The sequence below is a fragment of the Trachypithecus francoisi genome, unplaced genomic scaffold (genome assembly GCF_009764315.1).
Source record: "Trachypithecus francoisi isolate TF-2019V2 unplaced genomic scaffold, Tfra_2.0 Lachesis_group2, whole genome shotgun sequence".
Lineage (NCBI taxonomy): Eukaryota > Metazoa > Chordata > Mammalia > Primates > Cercopithecidae > Trachypithecus > Trachypithecus francoisi.
Genome location: NW_022681465.1, coordinates 156,009,013 through 156,022,089, shown reverse-complemented (window position 1 = coordinate 156,022,089; position 13,077 = coordinate 156,009,013). Strand labels below are relative to the sequence as shown.

At 40.6% G+C, this 13,077-nt stretch overlaps 1 protein-coding gene across 6 annotated transcripts in view; it reads right to left on the bottom strand.

The window, feature by feature from the left end:
* Positions 1 to 13,077, bottom strand: part of TRPC7 (transient receptor potential cation channel subfamily C member 7) — a 137,507-nt gene that overhangs the window by 45,636 nt on the left and 78,794 nt on the right. For all 6 annotated transcript variants that reach the window (XM_033181136.1, XM_033181140.1, XM_033181141.1 and 3 more), the window contains one exon: positions 8,677 to 8,893. In XM_033181136.1, coding sequence (XP_033037027.1) covers positions 8,677 to 8,893 — 217 coding nt within the window. The remainder of the gene's footprint in view (positions 1 to 8,676; positions 8,894 to 13,077) is intronic.

Below are 13,077 nucleotides of genomic sequence, written 5' to 3'. Positions count from 1 at the left end.
CTGGCACTAGGAGAGCCACAGGCTGTAACTTGAGTGATTGGCTTTAATTCAGGAAGCCCTGGGTTCAAGTTCTAGCTTGGCTACTTATTAGGAGTATGACTTTGGCTAAGTCCCTTGATTTGCTGTGGGTCTTAGATTCTATATTTTAAAATGAATGAATTTGGAGTTTGGAGGTAACTTCAAGTACTAAAAGCTCTATGAATCTGAAATGCAAATTATTTTCAGAAAACTAACTTTTCTGACCCATATAGTAGCTTCTCATTGGGCATTGCGAATCACTTCCTCTGTGGTCAAATGTCTGCATGAGTCTTCTTAGATTTAAATATTAATCACCCAGATGAATTTAAATTATTCTAGGGCCATAAGTAAAAGTAACATGGGCCCAAGGGTTTGGACAGCAGGAATGCTTAATGAAAAAGGAAATGTGTGAAATTAAGTATTTCAGTGAGTGAAATTAAGCCCCCTGCCTCCAAAGTGCCAAGGATAGTTCAGCATTTTATATCCAAGCTGAGTCCCATGGTCTTTTGCTTCCAGTATGTCAATCAGAGGAGTGTTTAGAGACCAAGGCTCAAGGGGTAAGCATGCGCCCCCACCCTCCTCCCCACTCTTGAGTCTCCTTCAGGCAAAATTCCCCTCACTCAGGGTTGCCTGGAGCCTAGAGAACAAGGTCACATAATAAAGAAGGGGTTCCTGGCAGCGGAACAGGCTGGGAAGTGCCAGGAAGCCTCAAGGGAAATGAGTAGCTTCTTATAGGCAGGTTCTGAGTAATGTCCTGCGGGCTATGGAGATGGAGCTTGACAGCTAAAAGACAGTTTACTCCTATCCCTGCCTCAGATGGTATTCAGAAGGGCTCCCCCTTCAAAGTCCTGTGAGACTTAAGTATGCACATTCTTTAAATGGTCCTGGCCCCCAGGGGCTACTGTCCCAGGGCATTGCATCTGTCTGTCTGTCCTCTCAGGCCAACTTCTCACCATTGGTCCCCAGTTTGAACTCGTAGGAGAGAGAATATGCGTAGTGACTCTGAACCCACAAGTCCTAACATCAAAACACTATCTCAATAGGAGGTCCTTTGCAACAAATGTGGGCCTCAGACATATTCAGGGTTCATTTGTTGTTCAGGCAAGAGGATGATATTAATAGATTCAAAAATTTTCTAACAAAGCTCCTCCTCTTCTTCCTCCTCTTCTTTTCTAATTATAGTAGCCCCCAATCATTGAGCACCTTGTAGGTACCAGGCCCTTTGTAAGTACTTAATAAATGCTAAGTCTTCATAATAGTCTGATAGATAGCTACTGTAATTATCCCCACTTTACAGATGAAGAAACTCACCTATGGAGGTGGCAAGCAAGTTGTCCGAAGCCACACAGGCAGCCCAGGAGCCTTGTTGTCCACTGCACTGTCTCCTGCCTTGCCCTCCACTGGGAACAAGCTTACTCTCACTGGTTAGGAACTCATTCACCCACTTAACAGACATTGTTGAGCTCCACCTTTTTGCCAGCCACCATTCAGAGAGGCAAAACCACCAAAGAGAAAGGGACACGCTCCCAAGCTCTTCTCCTATCTAGCATTTTAAATGTATTTTACTACCATACTGGGCATTTACTCCTAGATGGAGAAATCACATGCGTTATGGAGAGGCTTGCTAGCCTCCAAGCCACTGACAGCTTTCTGGGAACTACTAGCATTATTATACAGTCCTCAGATGAACATCTCTGGTGCTATAATCTCCAGTAGAAAAGCTTATTATAAGCTTGTTATTCTTGCAGTTACCCTGGAATCACTGCTTATAATGCAAGCAACAAAGACAGGTTCCTATGGTATGTGTGGATGTTAGAGATTCTCCAGGCTGGAAGAAGCAATGGTCACTGGTTCATTTAGTCCTCTCCTCATCTGATGGCTCTCCAGGATATACATGTCTACCAGCAAATTTGTCCCTCCTTCCTCAATCTTGTTCCTCACTTGGCTTCCTTGATATTATGTTCTCCTGGGTTATCTTTGCCTTTCTGGCTCTGTCTTCTTAGTTTCCTTGTGGCTTTCACTTTCTCTGCTCATACCTTAAATATCCTGGAATGGTAATCTAGAATTTTCTCAAAATTCTGCTGTTAACTGGACAGAGTATGTGGAGGAAAGGAGGAATGTATTTCCAACTGGGTTTGGCCTTCCTATAGTACTGTAAATCAGAAGAGGAACAACCAAATGCCCATAGGATGAGGGGATTGGGAAGTAAGTTATTGTCAACACAAGTGGCCACTGAAAGAGGTGATGGGGAAAACCAGATGGCCATGTGGAGAGAGGGTTACAGTTAAACAGAAGATGAAAGGAGTCAGCTACAAATCTATGTGGTTACAGAAATATCAGTATCAATTGAGATAGGCAGGAAACAAAATAGAGCATATGGTATTGTCAGAGGCATTAATGGTTATGCAGAGAAACAAAAAAGAGGGACTACGAGGACACTAGGGGTGAGAGGACTTGCAAATTTAAATAGCTTGGGTTGAAAGACCTCACTCTGTGGAGGATACTGTTGAGTAGAGACCTGAGGAGGTGAGGGAGTGAGCCATGTAGATCCATGCAGGAAGAACTCTCCAGGCAGAGGGAACAGCCAGGGCAAAGGTTCTTAGGCAGAAGCAGTGCAAGGCAGGGAGACCAGGGGGCCGAAACAGAGCGAGTGAGATGGAAAGCGGTGGAAGAGGAGGTCGTAGAGATGGAGTGGAGAGCTGAGAGCATCATAGGCCATTATAATGACACTGGCCGTCATTCTGAGGGAAGTGGGAAGCCACTGGAGTCTTGATGCAAACAATGAGAAGACTCAATTACATTTTAAATGGATCACTCTAACTCCTACCTTGAGAACAGACTAGGTCATGGGGGTGGGAAGGGAAGCAGCAAGGAGACCTGGACAAGGGTCATTCAGCCCTTTGTGGCCAAACTCTCCATTCCTGAAAGTACTTTGGACTTGTTAGGGTCCTGAGGTTCTTTCCAACTCTAGAGTTGCTTCTGATAAAGAGGGAGTAATGGTTTGGGTGTCTGTATAATCAGTCTGTTCAAAGTACTTCATTTATGAATGTGGTATGTTGTGGGAGAAAAGAACTGTGCTGTTGATTTTCTAGCTCATACAAGGCCTTCCTGGGGATGCCTAGGAGCAGAATTCAAGTCTTCATCAGCAGAGGCCTGACTGCTACCTCATACCTTTCCACATCTGAACAGAGAGTGGATCACATGCTGGATCTCAGGATGCACTAGCACAAAGACCCTTCTCATAAACACAGTGCTCAAATCTGTCTCTCAAAGGTTATTATTATTTTTATAATAATTAAAGAGCTCCAGATGCTATTTAGAACAAGCTGATGTAATTCTATTTATAGCTGCTTCCCTAGTACCTGACACGGTGCCTGATATATAATATAGTGCCTAATAACTAGAAAATATTTATTGAGTAAAAAAATTGAGAAAATAGAAAATACCGGAAAATAATTTGTGCATGTCCCCACTACTGCATCTCCCAGTCCACCTGCACTGTGCTGTCAACTCCACCTTTTATCCCGTTACAGTGAGTGAAGTGTTCACACTCCTGCTAAGGCCAAGTCCTCTACTTCCACACTAAATCCCATTCCCTGTTGCCTACTCAGGGACTTTGCTTCCGAAGCTGATGGTCAGGTCTCCAGTCTCATTAGCAGCATTCGACATTGTCATCACTCCTTGGTTCTTGCTACAGATACTTTGGCATCTGGGCCAGCACTCTCTTGGTTCTTCTCTTACTTCAGCCTTCTTTGCTGGATACTTCTCATCTTCCCATGGTTTAAACGTTGTTGTGCTCTGGGGCTTGGTCCTCAGTTCTCTGCCCACATTCATAGTTATAATGATATTATATCATTTAAATGCATTGATATGTCCAAATTTATGTTTTCATTCCCATTCTCCCCTGTGAACTTCAGGCATGTATATTCAGTTGCTACTTGGCATTTCCACATGAATGTCTAAATATGTGTCTCAAACTCAAGTCTTGGTTTCCATCTCTACTCCCCCTGCAAACTGCTCCCCCTCGGGTCTTTCCTGTCTTAGTAAATGGCTTTCTAATGTGCCATTGCTTGAACTAAACACCTGGAATTGTTCTTGACTGCTCTCTTTCTCTCACATCTCATATACAATCCAAGTGTAAGTGTTATTGATTTTACCTTCAAAATGTAATCACAATATGCCTCAAATCGGCCATTTCCTTCCTATCTGAATTGCTGCAGTGGCCTCCTAATTGGTCTCCTTACTTCTGTTCGTATCCCACTGTCACCTGTTCTCTATATAGCAGTCAGTGATCCTTTAAAAACTGAAGTCATATGATGTCTCTTTTGTGCTGAAAACTCTCCAAAGGCTACCTCCTCTGACTTCATCTCTACTTCTCTTCTCCTCATTCATCTACATCAGCCACACTAGTCTCTTTGCTGTTCCTTGAACACGTCCAGCTTGCTCCTGAATCCAGGTTTAAACACATACTATTCCTTCTGCCTGGAATGCTTTTCACCTTATCAGAGTAGAGGGATAAGAGGGCATGCTCTTACCTGCTCAACTACTCTGATAAGGTGAAATTTGAACAGTGATTTGAAGCAGGAGGGGAAGCAAGTCATGTGGATATTTATTCAACTCACCTCTCTCAATGAAATAAATTTGATTATTGGCTGGATATTTGAAGATACTAAGATATTATTAATTTTCTTTTAGGCTTGATAATGTTTTTCTGGTTCTCTTTTAGAAAAAGTGTTCTGATTTCTGTTACTAGCCTGGATGGAGTAGCAAACAGGTTAAAAACAAAACAAAACAAAAGCAAACATAAATAACTATTTTTAGGTATTGGAAATAGTCAGCATGGGACTGTGATCCCTAAGTAAAGGGAAACAAGTGAGGCAAGCCATATGACCACCATAGCTTGCTTTCTGGAGGCACATTCCAGTCTGTAGTGCATGGAGAGGGATCCCAGAAGCGTAGCAGGCAGTCTCACTGAGTTGAAGAGACAGAATTGGGTTTTGGAAGGCTAAGATGATTACATGTTGTGTGGCAGAGCTCCAGAGAGAAGGGTAGTATGCAGAAACAAGCAAGCAAAGAAACAAACCAAACAAAACTAAACAAACAAAAGACACCACAAATTTAAATAGGGGTTCTTTGGAATGTTTGCTGAAAACTAAGTCATGAATTCATAGAGTGAAACTCCACAAACAACTGTCAAGGAACTGTAAGCCAAACAGTTTTCAGAGCTAACCCAGAGTGGGGAGATACTTGAGCTCTGATCATCCAGAGTTGACACTCCTTGTTGATTACCCAGAGCATTCAATAGAGACCCCAGAAGTGTGTCTCTGTAGTACAAAGATAAATCATCTTTACAGTAAGTCTTCTCCAGATCCACTATGAGAAAGCTTTACATGGCTCAAACTCATCACAAGTGATATAACAGCCTGTCAGAATAATGCTGAAAACTTTGAAGGAAGACAAAATCCAGAGGCTCACAATCATAACATGCAGAGTGCCCATCATTCAACAAAAAATTACCAGACATTTCAAGATGCAGGAAAAGGTCATCCATAATTAGGTAGCAATATTAGTCAATAGAAATCAACCCAGGAATGACAGAGATGGTGGAGTTAGGAGTCAAGACTTCAAAACAGTTACTGTAAATATGTTCAAGGATTTAAAGGAAAATGCAAAAATGATGAGGAAGGAAATGGGAGATATAAAAGAGAACCAAGTACGATTTTAATAATTGAAAAATATAATATCAGAAATGAAAAACCCACTGATTGGAATTAAAATCACAAAAACCACAGGAAAAAAACATCAGCGACTGTGAAACACAGAAAGAAAAAAAATTAATAAAAGGAAAAAGAAATGTTACATTTCAGTGATGTACACAAAAATGTTTACAGAATAAATTTATGATAACTGGGGTTTGTTTCTAAATAATTCAAGGTTAGAGAGAAGGGAGATGGGGGAAGTATAGAAGGAGCAAAGATTGGCCATGAATTGGTAACTGTTGAACATGGGAGATAGATCCATGGAATTCATTATGCTCTTCTCTTGATGTTTTGCATTTCCTTAAAATTATTTGTAATAAAAATTTGAAAATATTCTCTAGGAAAGAAAAAGTAAGTAGAATCTTCCTTCTGGAAAGAGGCCAATGAGAAATAAGTTCTTCCCTCTACAGCACTTCTGATTTAACAGTCTTGAACTCTGCTCTGAGCATCAGAAGCAGGGACTAAGCTATACAAGTTGGGGATCCTATAGCTAGAGACACATCCCTCTTATTGGAATAATGCTCTGACACCCAGGAAGAGAAACGTGAGGACTCAGGAGGAAGTCCTCATTCAAGAGGTTCCATTAACAGTAGCTACACCTGTTCAAAGGAAAGTACGGTTGCATTTACCAGAGTCTTCTACCTGGGGTCCCAGTGGGAAAATGGGGTGGGTGGGTGATTGGTGCTGTAAATACTTTAAATTTTATTCATAAATCCAACATGTGAGATTTTTTCTAAGTGTCTAGTGTTAAAATGCTCAATTTAGTTAAACAATGGCATATGTACTAGGGAGAACTGGGACAGATTCTGAATTGTGAAGGTAAGGCCACAGAACTCACTCTGTAACATACTTTAATGTCCCTTCACAACTTTAGTGTCAGTGACTCTACTAAATGAGCCTTTGGTCACAGGGTTGCTGGTTTTTTATTTTTATTTATTTTTTTAATTTTAGACAGAGTCTTGCTCCGTCGCCCAGGCTGGAGTACAGTGGCGCAATCTTGGCTCATTGAAACCTCCGCCTTCCAGGTTCAAGAGATTCTCCTGCCTTAGCCTCCTGAATAGCTGGGATTACAGGTGCACACCACCATGCCTGGCTAAATTTTTTATTTTTAGTAGAAGCGGGGTTTCACGGTGTTGATCAGGTTGATTTCGAACTCCTGACTTTGTGATCTGCCTCCCTCGGCCTTCCAAAGTGCTGGGATTACAGGTGTGAGCCACTGTGTCCGGCTGGGTTGCTGGTTTTATAAAGTCCGTGGAAAGACTGGTGGGTTGTCCTTCCTATGCCCTTTGGATAAAAATGTTAATCTCGGCCGGGCGCGGTGGCTCAAGCCTGTAATCCCAGCACTTTGGGAGGCCGAGACGGGCGGATCACGAGGTCAGGAGATCGAGACCATCCTGGCTAACACGGTGAAACCCCGTCTCTACTAAAAAAAAAAAACTAGCCGGGCGAGGTGGCGGGCGCCTGTAGTCCCAGCTACTCGGGAGGCTGAGGCAGGAGAATGGCGTAAACCCGGAAGGCGGAGCTTGCAGTGAGCTGAGATCGCGCCACTGCACTCCAGCCTGGGCGACAGAGCGAGACTCCGTCTCAACAAAAAAAAAAAAAAAAAAAAAAAAAAAAAAAAAAAAAAACTGTTAATCTCATCTTCCTTTGCCTATTTAGAAATCCAACTTAGAGACCATTTTTCCAACTGGTCTCAGCTTAGGCATCCATAGGATATTCTCTAGTGGTTCTACTCTTGTAGCACTCTTGGGCTATATTATTTAATTAGCACAGGCCATGTGCTAGGTTACCTTTTCAGGTGTTTGTTCTATTGTGATTTTGTTGATTGATGGCACAGACACATTGACCCTGAATACATTTTGACTCATTGTGAATATAAACATAATGAAAATTATACCAATATTAAATTTTTGTCCAGAAAGCAAAATCTGAGGTGAACACCATTAAGCCAATTGAATTATTTGGTCAAATCTTGATATTGATTTTTTGTCTTTTTTTTATCTTCTGTTTTGCTTGTTTTACTTAAAATATTCCCATCAAATTCACATATTTTTGATGTAAATCTTAAAATTTATTGATAAGGTTTATATACAGAGTCACTGATTTTAGTTTTTGCAATTTTTAATTTTTTCCTACTAAGACTGATTTTTTTTAATCAACCGATTTTACAGCTCTCATTGTTACAAAAATCTATAACACATTTTGCCACATTCAATTTTAGTCACTGCCAGTTTTATTTTATTTTGATTATTCCTTCTAGTAATGGTTCTCATAAACTGGGCAAAAGACAGGCTTCCTTAGTTAATCAATGAGGAAATTGGGAACAATTTCCTTGGCAGCTCCAGTGGCACACCATGGCAGCATAAAATACCACTACAAGAGGAATCTCATAGCTTTTAGTACACCCGCTTACACAAATAATAAGAAAATGTTACTCCTGTAAATTTTTAGATGTATATTTATTATCACAGTTCTACTATATACCAATATTTAGTGATAACAGAAATATCTTTTAAGCTATGCAATTTTATGCCCTTTAAAAATCTGAACTTGTTTTCTTAAGACTACCGATGGACTATGTTTAAATGATCAAAATAATATGTTTTCCAATGAAACTACTTTCAATATATGTATAATGAATGTTCAATGTATGTACTTAAAAAATTTCTGCCCCCCGCCCCCCGCCACCCCAAACATTTCCTTTCAAAACTGGAGTTTGTATACAGGTCTGTGTATCTTAAAGACAGAAGGTGACTATGACTTTCTTGTTGGTAATCTACTCACCATTTTGTCTATCAAGAGTACACTGAAGAGGGGAGGAAGAAGTTCAGAAGTCAGAGTTTAATAATGTCCTACTATAATTAGCAAGGAGAGAATAAAAGTAGAGTGACTTGCTTACCTAAGACCCACTTCATAATGAGCATTTCTGTCCAGGAGAACTGTGTGGTTTTCACTCTGAAGATTTGTTTTGGGTAGTCTGTGAAGGTTTCATTTGGCAGGGTTTTAACACCTTCGAATCGGTCAGATGCATTCACAACTAATAATCCCAAGAAGATTGTAAAAGAAACTGCATGAGCTACAAACTTCATAAAAGGGCTCCTCAGGGTTCGTCCTAGCTGGAAAGAAAACATGTGCAAGACATGTTAAACTGGCTCTAGGTGGATGCAGGTCTTTCTTCAAAACATCGCTTTCACCAAGGTTTAACCAGAGAATCCTTCGTCTTGGACAGAAACTGCTAACTGAACCCATATAACATTTTTTCTTGAACTTTTATGTGAGATGCTGCTTGACCAAACTTACTTTGTCAATATTTTCCTATTTAGAAGACTTAGTGGGAGGGGCTAAGAGAATTGATAGAACACACCTGACAATCACCATGTTACATCTGATTGCACTGATACCTCCAACTGCATAAATATGAAAAAATAATGTCTGCATAAAGTTCACAATTTTAAAAAATGCACTTTGAGTATGCTCAGTTTTTGTTTAATCTACTCACTTGGGCTTCATTCTTAGAGTATTTGTTCTCAACCTTTCTTGTATGTTGATACATTTATTTAAAGCTATACATTTCTCACTAGGTACTGCTTTAGCTGCCTTCTCCTAAATTTTCACTTGTAGCATTTTCATTGACATTCAGTTACAGTATTTTATACATTATATTTTTATTTCATTTTTAACTCAAGGATTATTTCATTTCCAGACATAGAGGACTTTTTTTCTCCCTGCTTTAAAAAATTTGAATTTCATTGTAGCATCTTTATAGAGCATAGCCTCTATGATAGTATTCTAAAATTCATTGAAGTTTTCCTTTTGGCCTAGTGCCTGAAATGTCACAAGCTGGAAATGGTCCAAAAGATGCCCTATTAAGGAGCAAATACTAGTCACATCTTCTGTATCTCATGGCACCCCATCCAAAGGCCACTTGGATCTTTGGGATCGACTTGAGGGCTGCACATTGAGTACTTGCCAACCTCCTGTTAATGAACTCAGTTGGGACTTTTCCAGCTCATTGCCCTCATCTAAGCACCAAATCCTACCCCTCATCCAGGTACGATCATAAGAGCAAAGAGGAACATCTTTTCTGAAGCTCAGTTTCTTTTCCAAGGTAGATACTCAATTATAACCAGTGACTGATTACTTGACTTTCATATTCTGCCTCATTCAGCAGTCCTAGAGTGAAATGTTACCCAGGAGATAGACTATTGGTTCAACAGAAGATCAGTTACAGGGGTTTCTCTAAGTAGAATTTTCCCAGTTGTGACTATGTTCAACACAACATTTATAAATCAGATGACTTGATAATGTTCTTTTATTGTGCTTCAGTATGTTAATCATCCACTTTAATTATTGCAGTTATTAGCATAACATTATTATGATTCTGATGCTGTAGAACCCATTTATTAAAGTATTAGTTTTTATCTTTTTAAAAATCTGGATTTTAAAAAATATTCAAACATTAGGAATCCCTGCTTGTGTTAGAATTCATCTGCATATTGTCATATGACACTAGGAATAACTTCAGAAATGTAAAGAGATGTTGGCCGGGCGCGGTCGCTCACGCCTGTAATCCCAGCACTTTGGGGGGCCGAGGTGGGCGGATCACGAGGTCAGGAGATTGAGACCACGGGGAAACCCCGTCTCTACTGAAAATACAAAAAATTAGCTGGGCGTGGTGGTGGGTGCCTGTAGTCCTAGCTACTTGGGAGGCTGAGGCAGGAGAATGGCGTGAACCCAGAAGGCGGAGCTTGTAGTGAGCCAAGATCACGCCACTGCACTCCAGCCTGGGCGACAAAGCGAGACTCCGTTGCAAAAAAAAAAAAAAAAAAAAAGAGAGATGTTTATCTGACAATATTCCCACAAATATTTTACAATAACATTTCTGCATACTGTTTATTATTTACAAAAATAGGGACTTTAGATTATTTTTGGCAATAGACAGATGTGCTAGTTATAGAATGCAGAGATTAAATGTAAGGACAAATACATTTTATATAAATTCAGTACAAAACTGAATTAAACCATGTCTCTTTTTGATTTATATGATATTAAATAGCTAGTTTGAAGTTTCTGGCATTTTAGCAAATGGTGTTAGCGTCTTGGAGCCCCATTTCCCAACCAGGACTTTGGGATGTTTTGGCGTATCCAGGAGACAGCCTTAGGTAGTCATCACATTGTTTCTTGTCACTGTGTCCTGACTGAGCTGCTGATGAGAGGTGAGGGGAGATGGAGAATGACTGCAGGGAGGAGAATAGAGCGTGAGGAGAGGGGAGACTGAAGAGAGGGCAAGGGATACCAGGTCTTGTGTATCCCAGCAAGGTTTCAAGAGTATTAGAAAAAGCTGGGGAACTCTGGAAAAAGCTGGGGAACTCTGGAAAAAGCTGGGGAACTCTGGGAAAAGCTGGGGATCTCTGGAAAAAGCTGGGGAACTCTGAGACAGACACAACTCTTAAGGGGTCAGTTTTCCTCATCCTTTATCTGTGGGCTTTACCTAGTATATTTAGTGATCATGTGGATGAGGTTATGGGGTATACCTCTCCAACTTCTCACCCAGTTGAGGCACTTGATTGCTGGAATTTATATGTAACTGCACCCAAGCTGGCCTTGGGTTTCCCCAGAAGACTGGTTTAAGGAATTTAATATTCTCTTTGTTACCTCCTTCAAGCTGTTATCTTCTAGAAGAAGATGAATCTGTAAAAATTATATTTACTATAAACCATAATAAAAAGTCCTGATAATGTCTTTTGGTGATTTGATGGAAAGTTACCCTGGGCTCAGTTCCCACTTGATCTAGGTCATAGGGAGGAAAAGTGAGGTTGGGAATTGATGTTCTTTTCCTATACTTCTGGGTTTGAATGCATCTTTTTATCTGGTAAAACTTTGATAAAGGTCAAATGAGATCCAGTCATTTCAATGGTTTCCTTTTTCTTTATTTGTAAAATTCCCCATTTGACTCACACAGATAATTTTTGAAGTAAATTACCTTTGGGGAAAAGTTCCTCCATTTGCAAGGCCACCAGATGAGCCAAAAGAAAGGAGAAAAGTCAACCAATACATGCCAGCAGCTCTTAGCTGCAGAATTGTTAAAGCTGGGTCAGGTACTAGCATTAGGTGTAAAAAGAGATGAAAATGTGGGCCTTAGCCCACTGTGCCTGGAGTGCAGAACTGAGAAGCCCAAAAATGTGGTCTAAAGCAGTTCAGTCATTACTAGGACCTTATGAGCTGAGAACACGTCAGGAAATAAAAGCTTGTAGAACTGAAGTCTCTGGCTCACCCCAAGCTTCCTGGCCACTATTCTTTGGCTCTGAGAAATATATGAATGTCAAAGCAACTGAATAGTGCCCCTGTATCGCCTCTAAACAAATTGCCTTCATGGACCCCCGGGGTGGGCACCTGTGTTTACTGGTCAGCACCAAGTCTGTGTTCCATGCTACTGGGCTCTCAGCCCCCACAAGTGTAAGCACATAAGTGGGACCTGGATGTGCGAATCCTCACATCCCAACAACACAGGCCTGTGGCTGTGATTGTGGTACATCACTCAGAGAAGGTTTCCAGCATCTTCCTAGTCTTTTATGACAGACTCCTTCACCAAATGCCACCCTCACTTTCTACTGGGTGCCATGGTCTTAAGCAAGGGCCTGGTTTACAAGTTAGAACCTGAGTGAAAGTAAACTTGGATTAATTGTTCCCAAAAGAATCATACACAGCTTTAATGTTGGGTGATTCTCAAATGTTAGCGAGATCCTGGTTAAATTAGAGGCAGATTCCTCAAGATGCTCCCCCTGAAACTCTTATTCAAAATGTCTAACATAGGGCTCAGGATTTTTCCCTTTTATGATGGGGTGGGATAGTGATGGTGTTTACTGGATGCCTGTAATCAGTGTTCTCACATTACAATGTCAATCTACACATTGTAAAGACTTGGTATTTCTCCACACATTACAATGAGAATCCACACTTTGTCCTGGAGGCTGAAGAGGGATTTACAAAGTAGGACTCCAATGAAAGTAAAGGAAGGGACAGAGTTTGTCATCTGGTTGTTTTCACTTCTTTCTAAAATGTCCTACCAACTTTTAAGATCTAAATCAAGTCCATTTCAAGGTCAGTTAGTCAGCAGCTAAGATGTCTACATTAGGCGTTGGAGTTTGTAATGGTGCTAGTGTAACGGGCATGTGCATTTGCATGCAGCGGTTAAGGGCAGATCTCTGGAGCCAGAGACTCTAGGTTTAAACCACAGCTTCATATATATTTTTAAAAACAAGTTATTTAATCCCTTAGTGTTTCAGTTTCTTCTATAAAA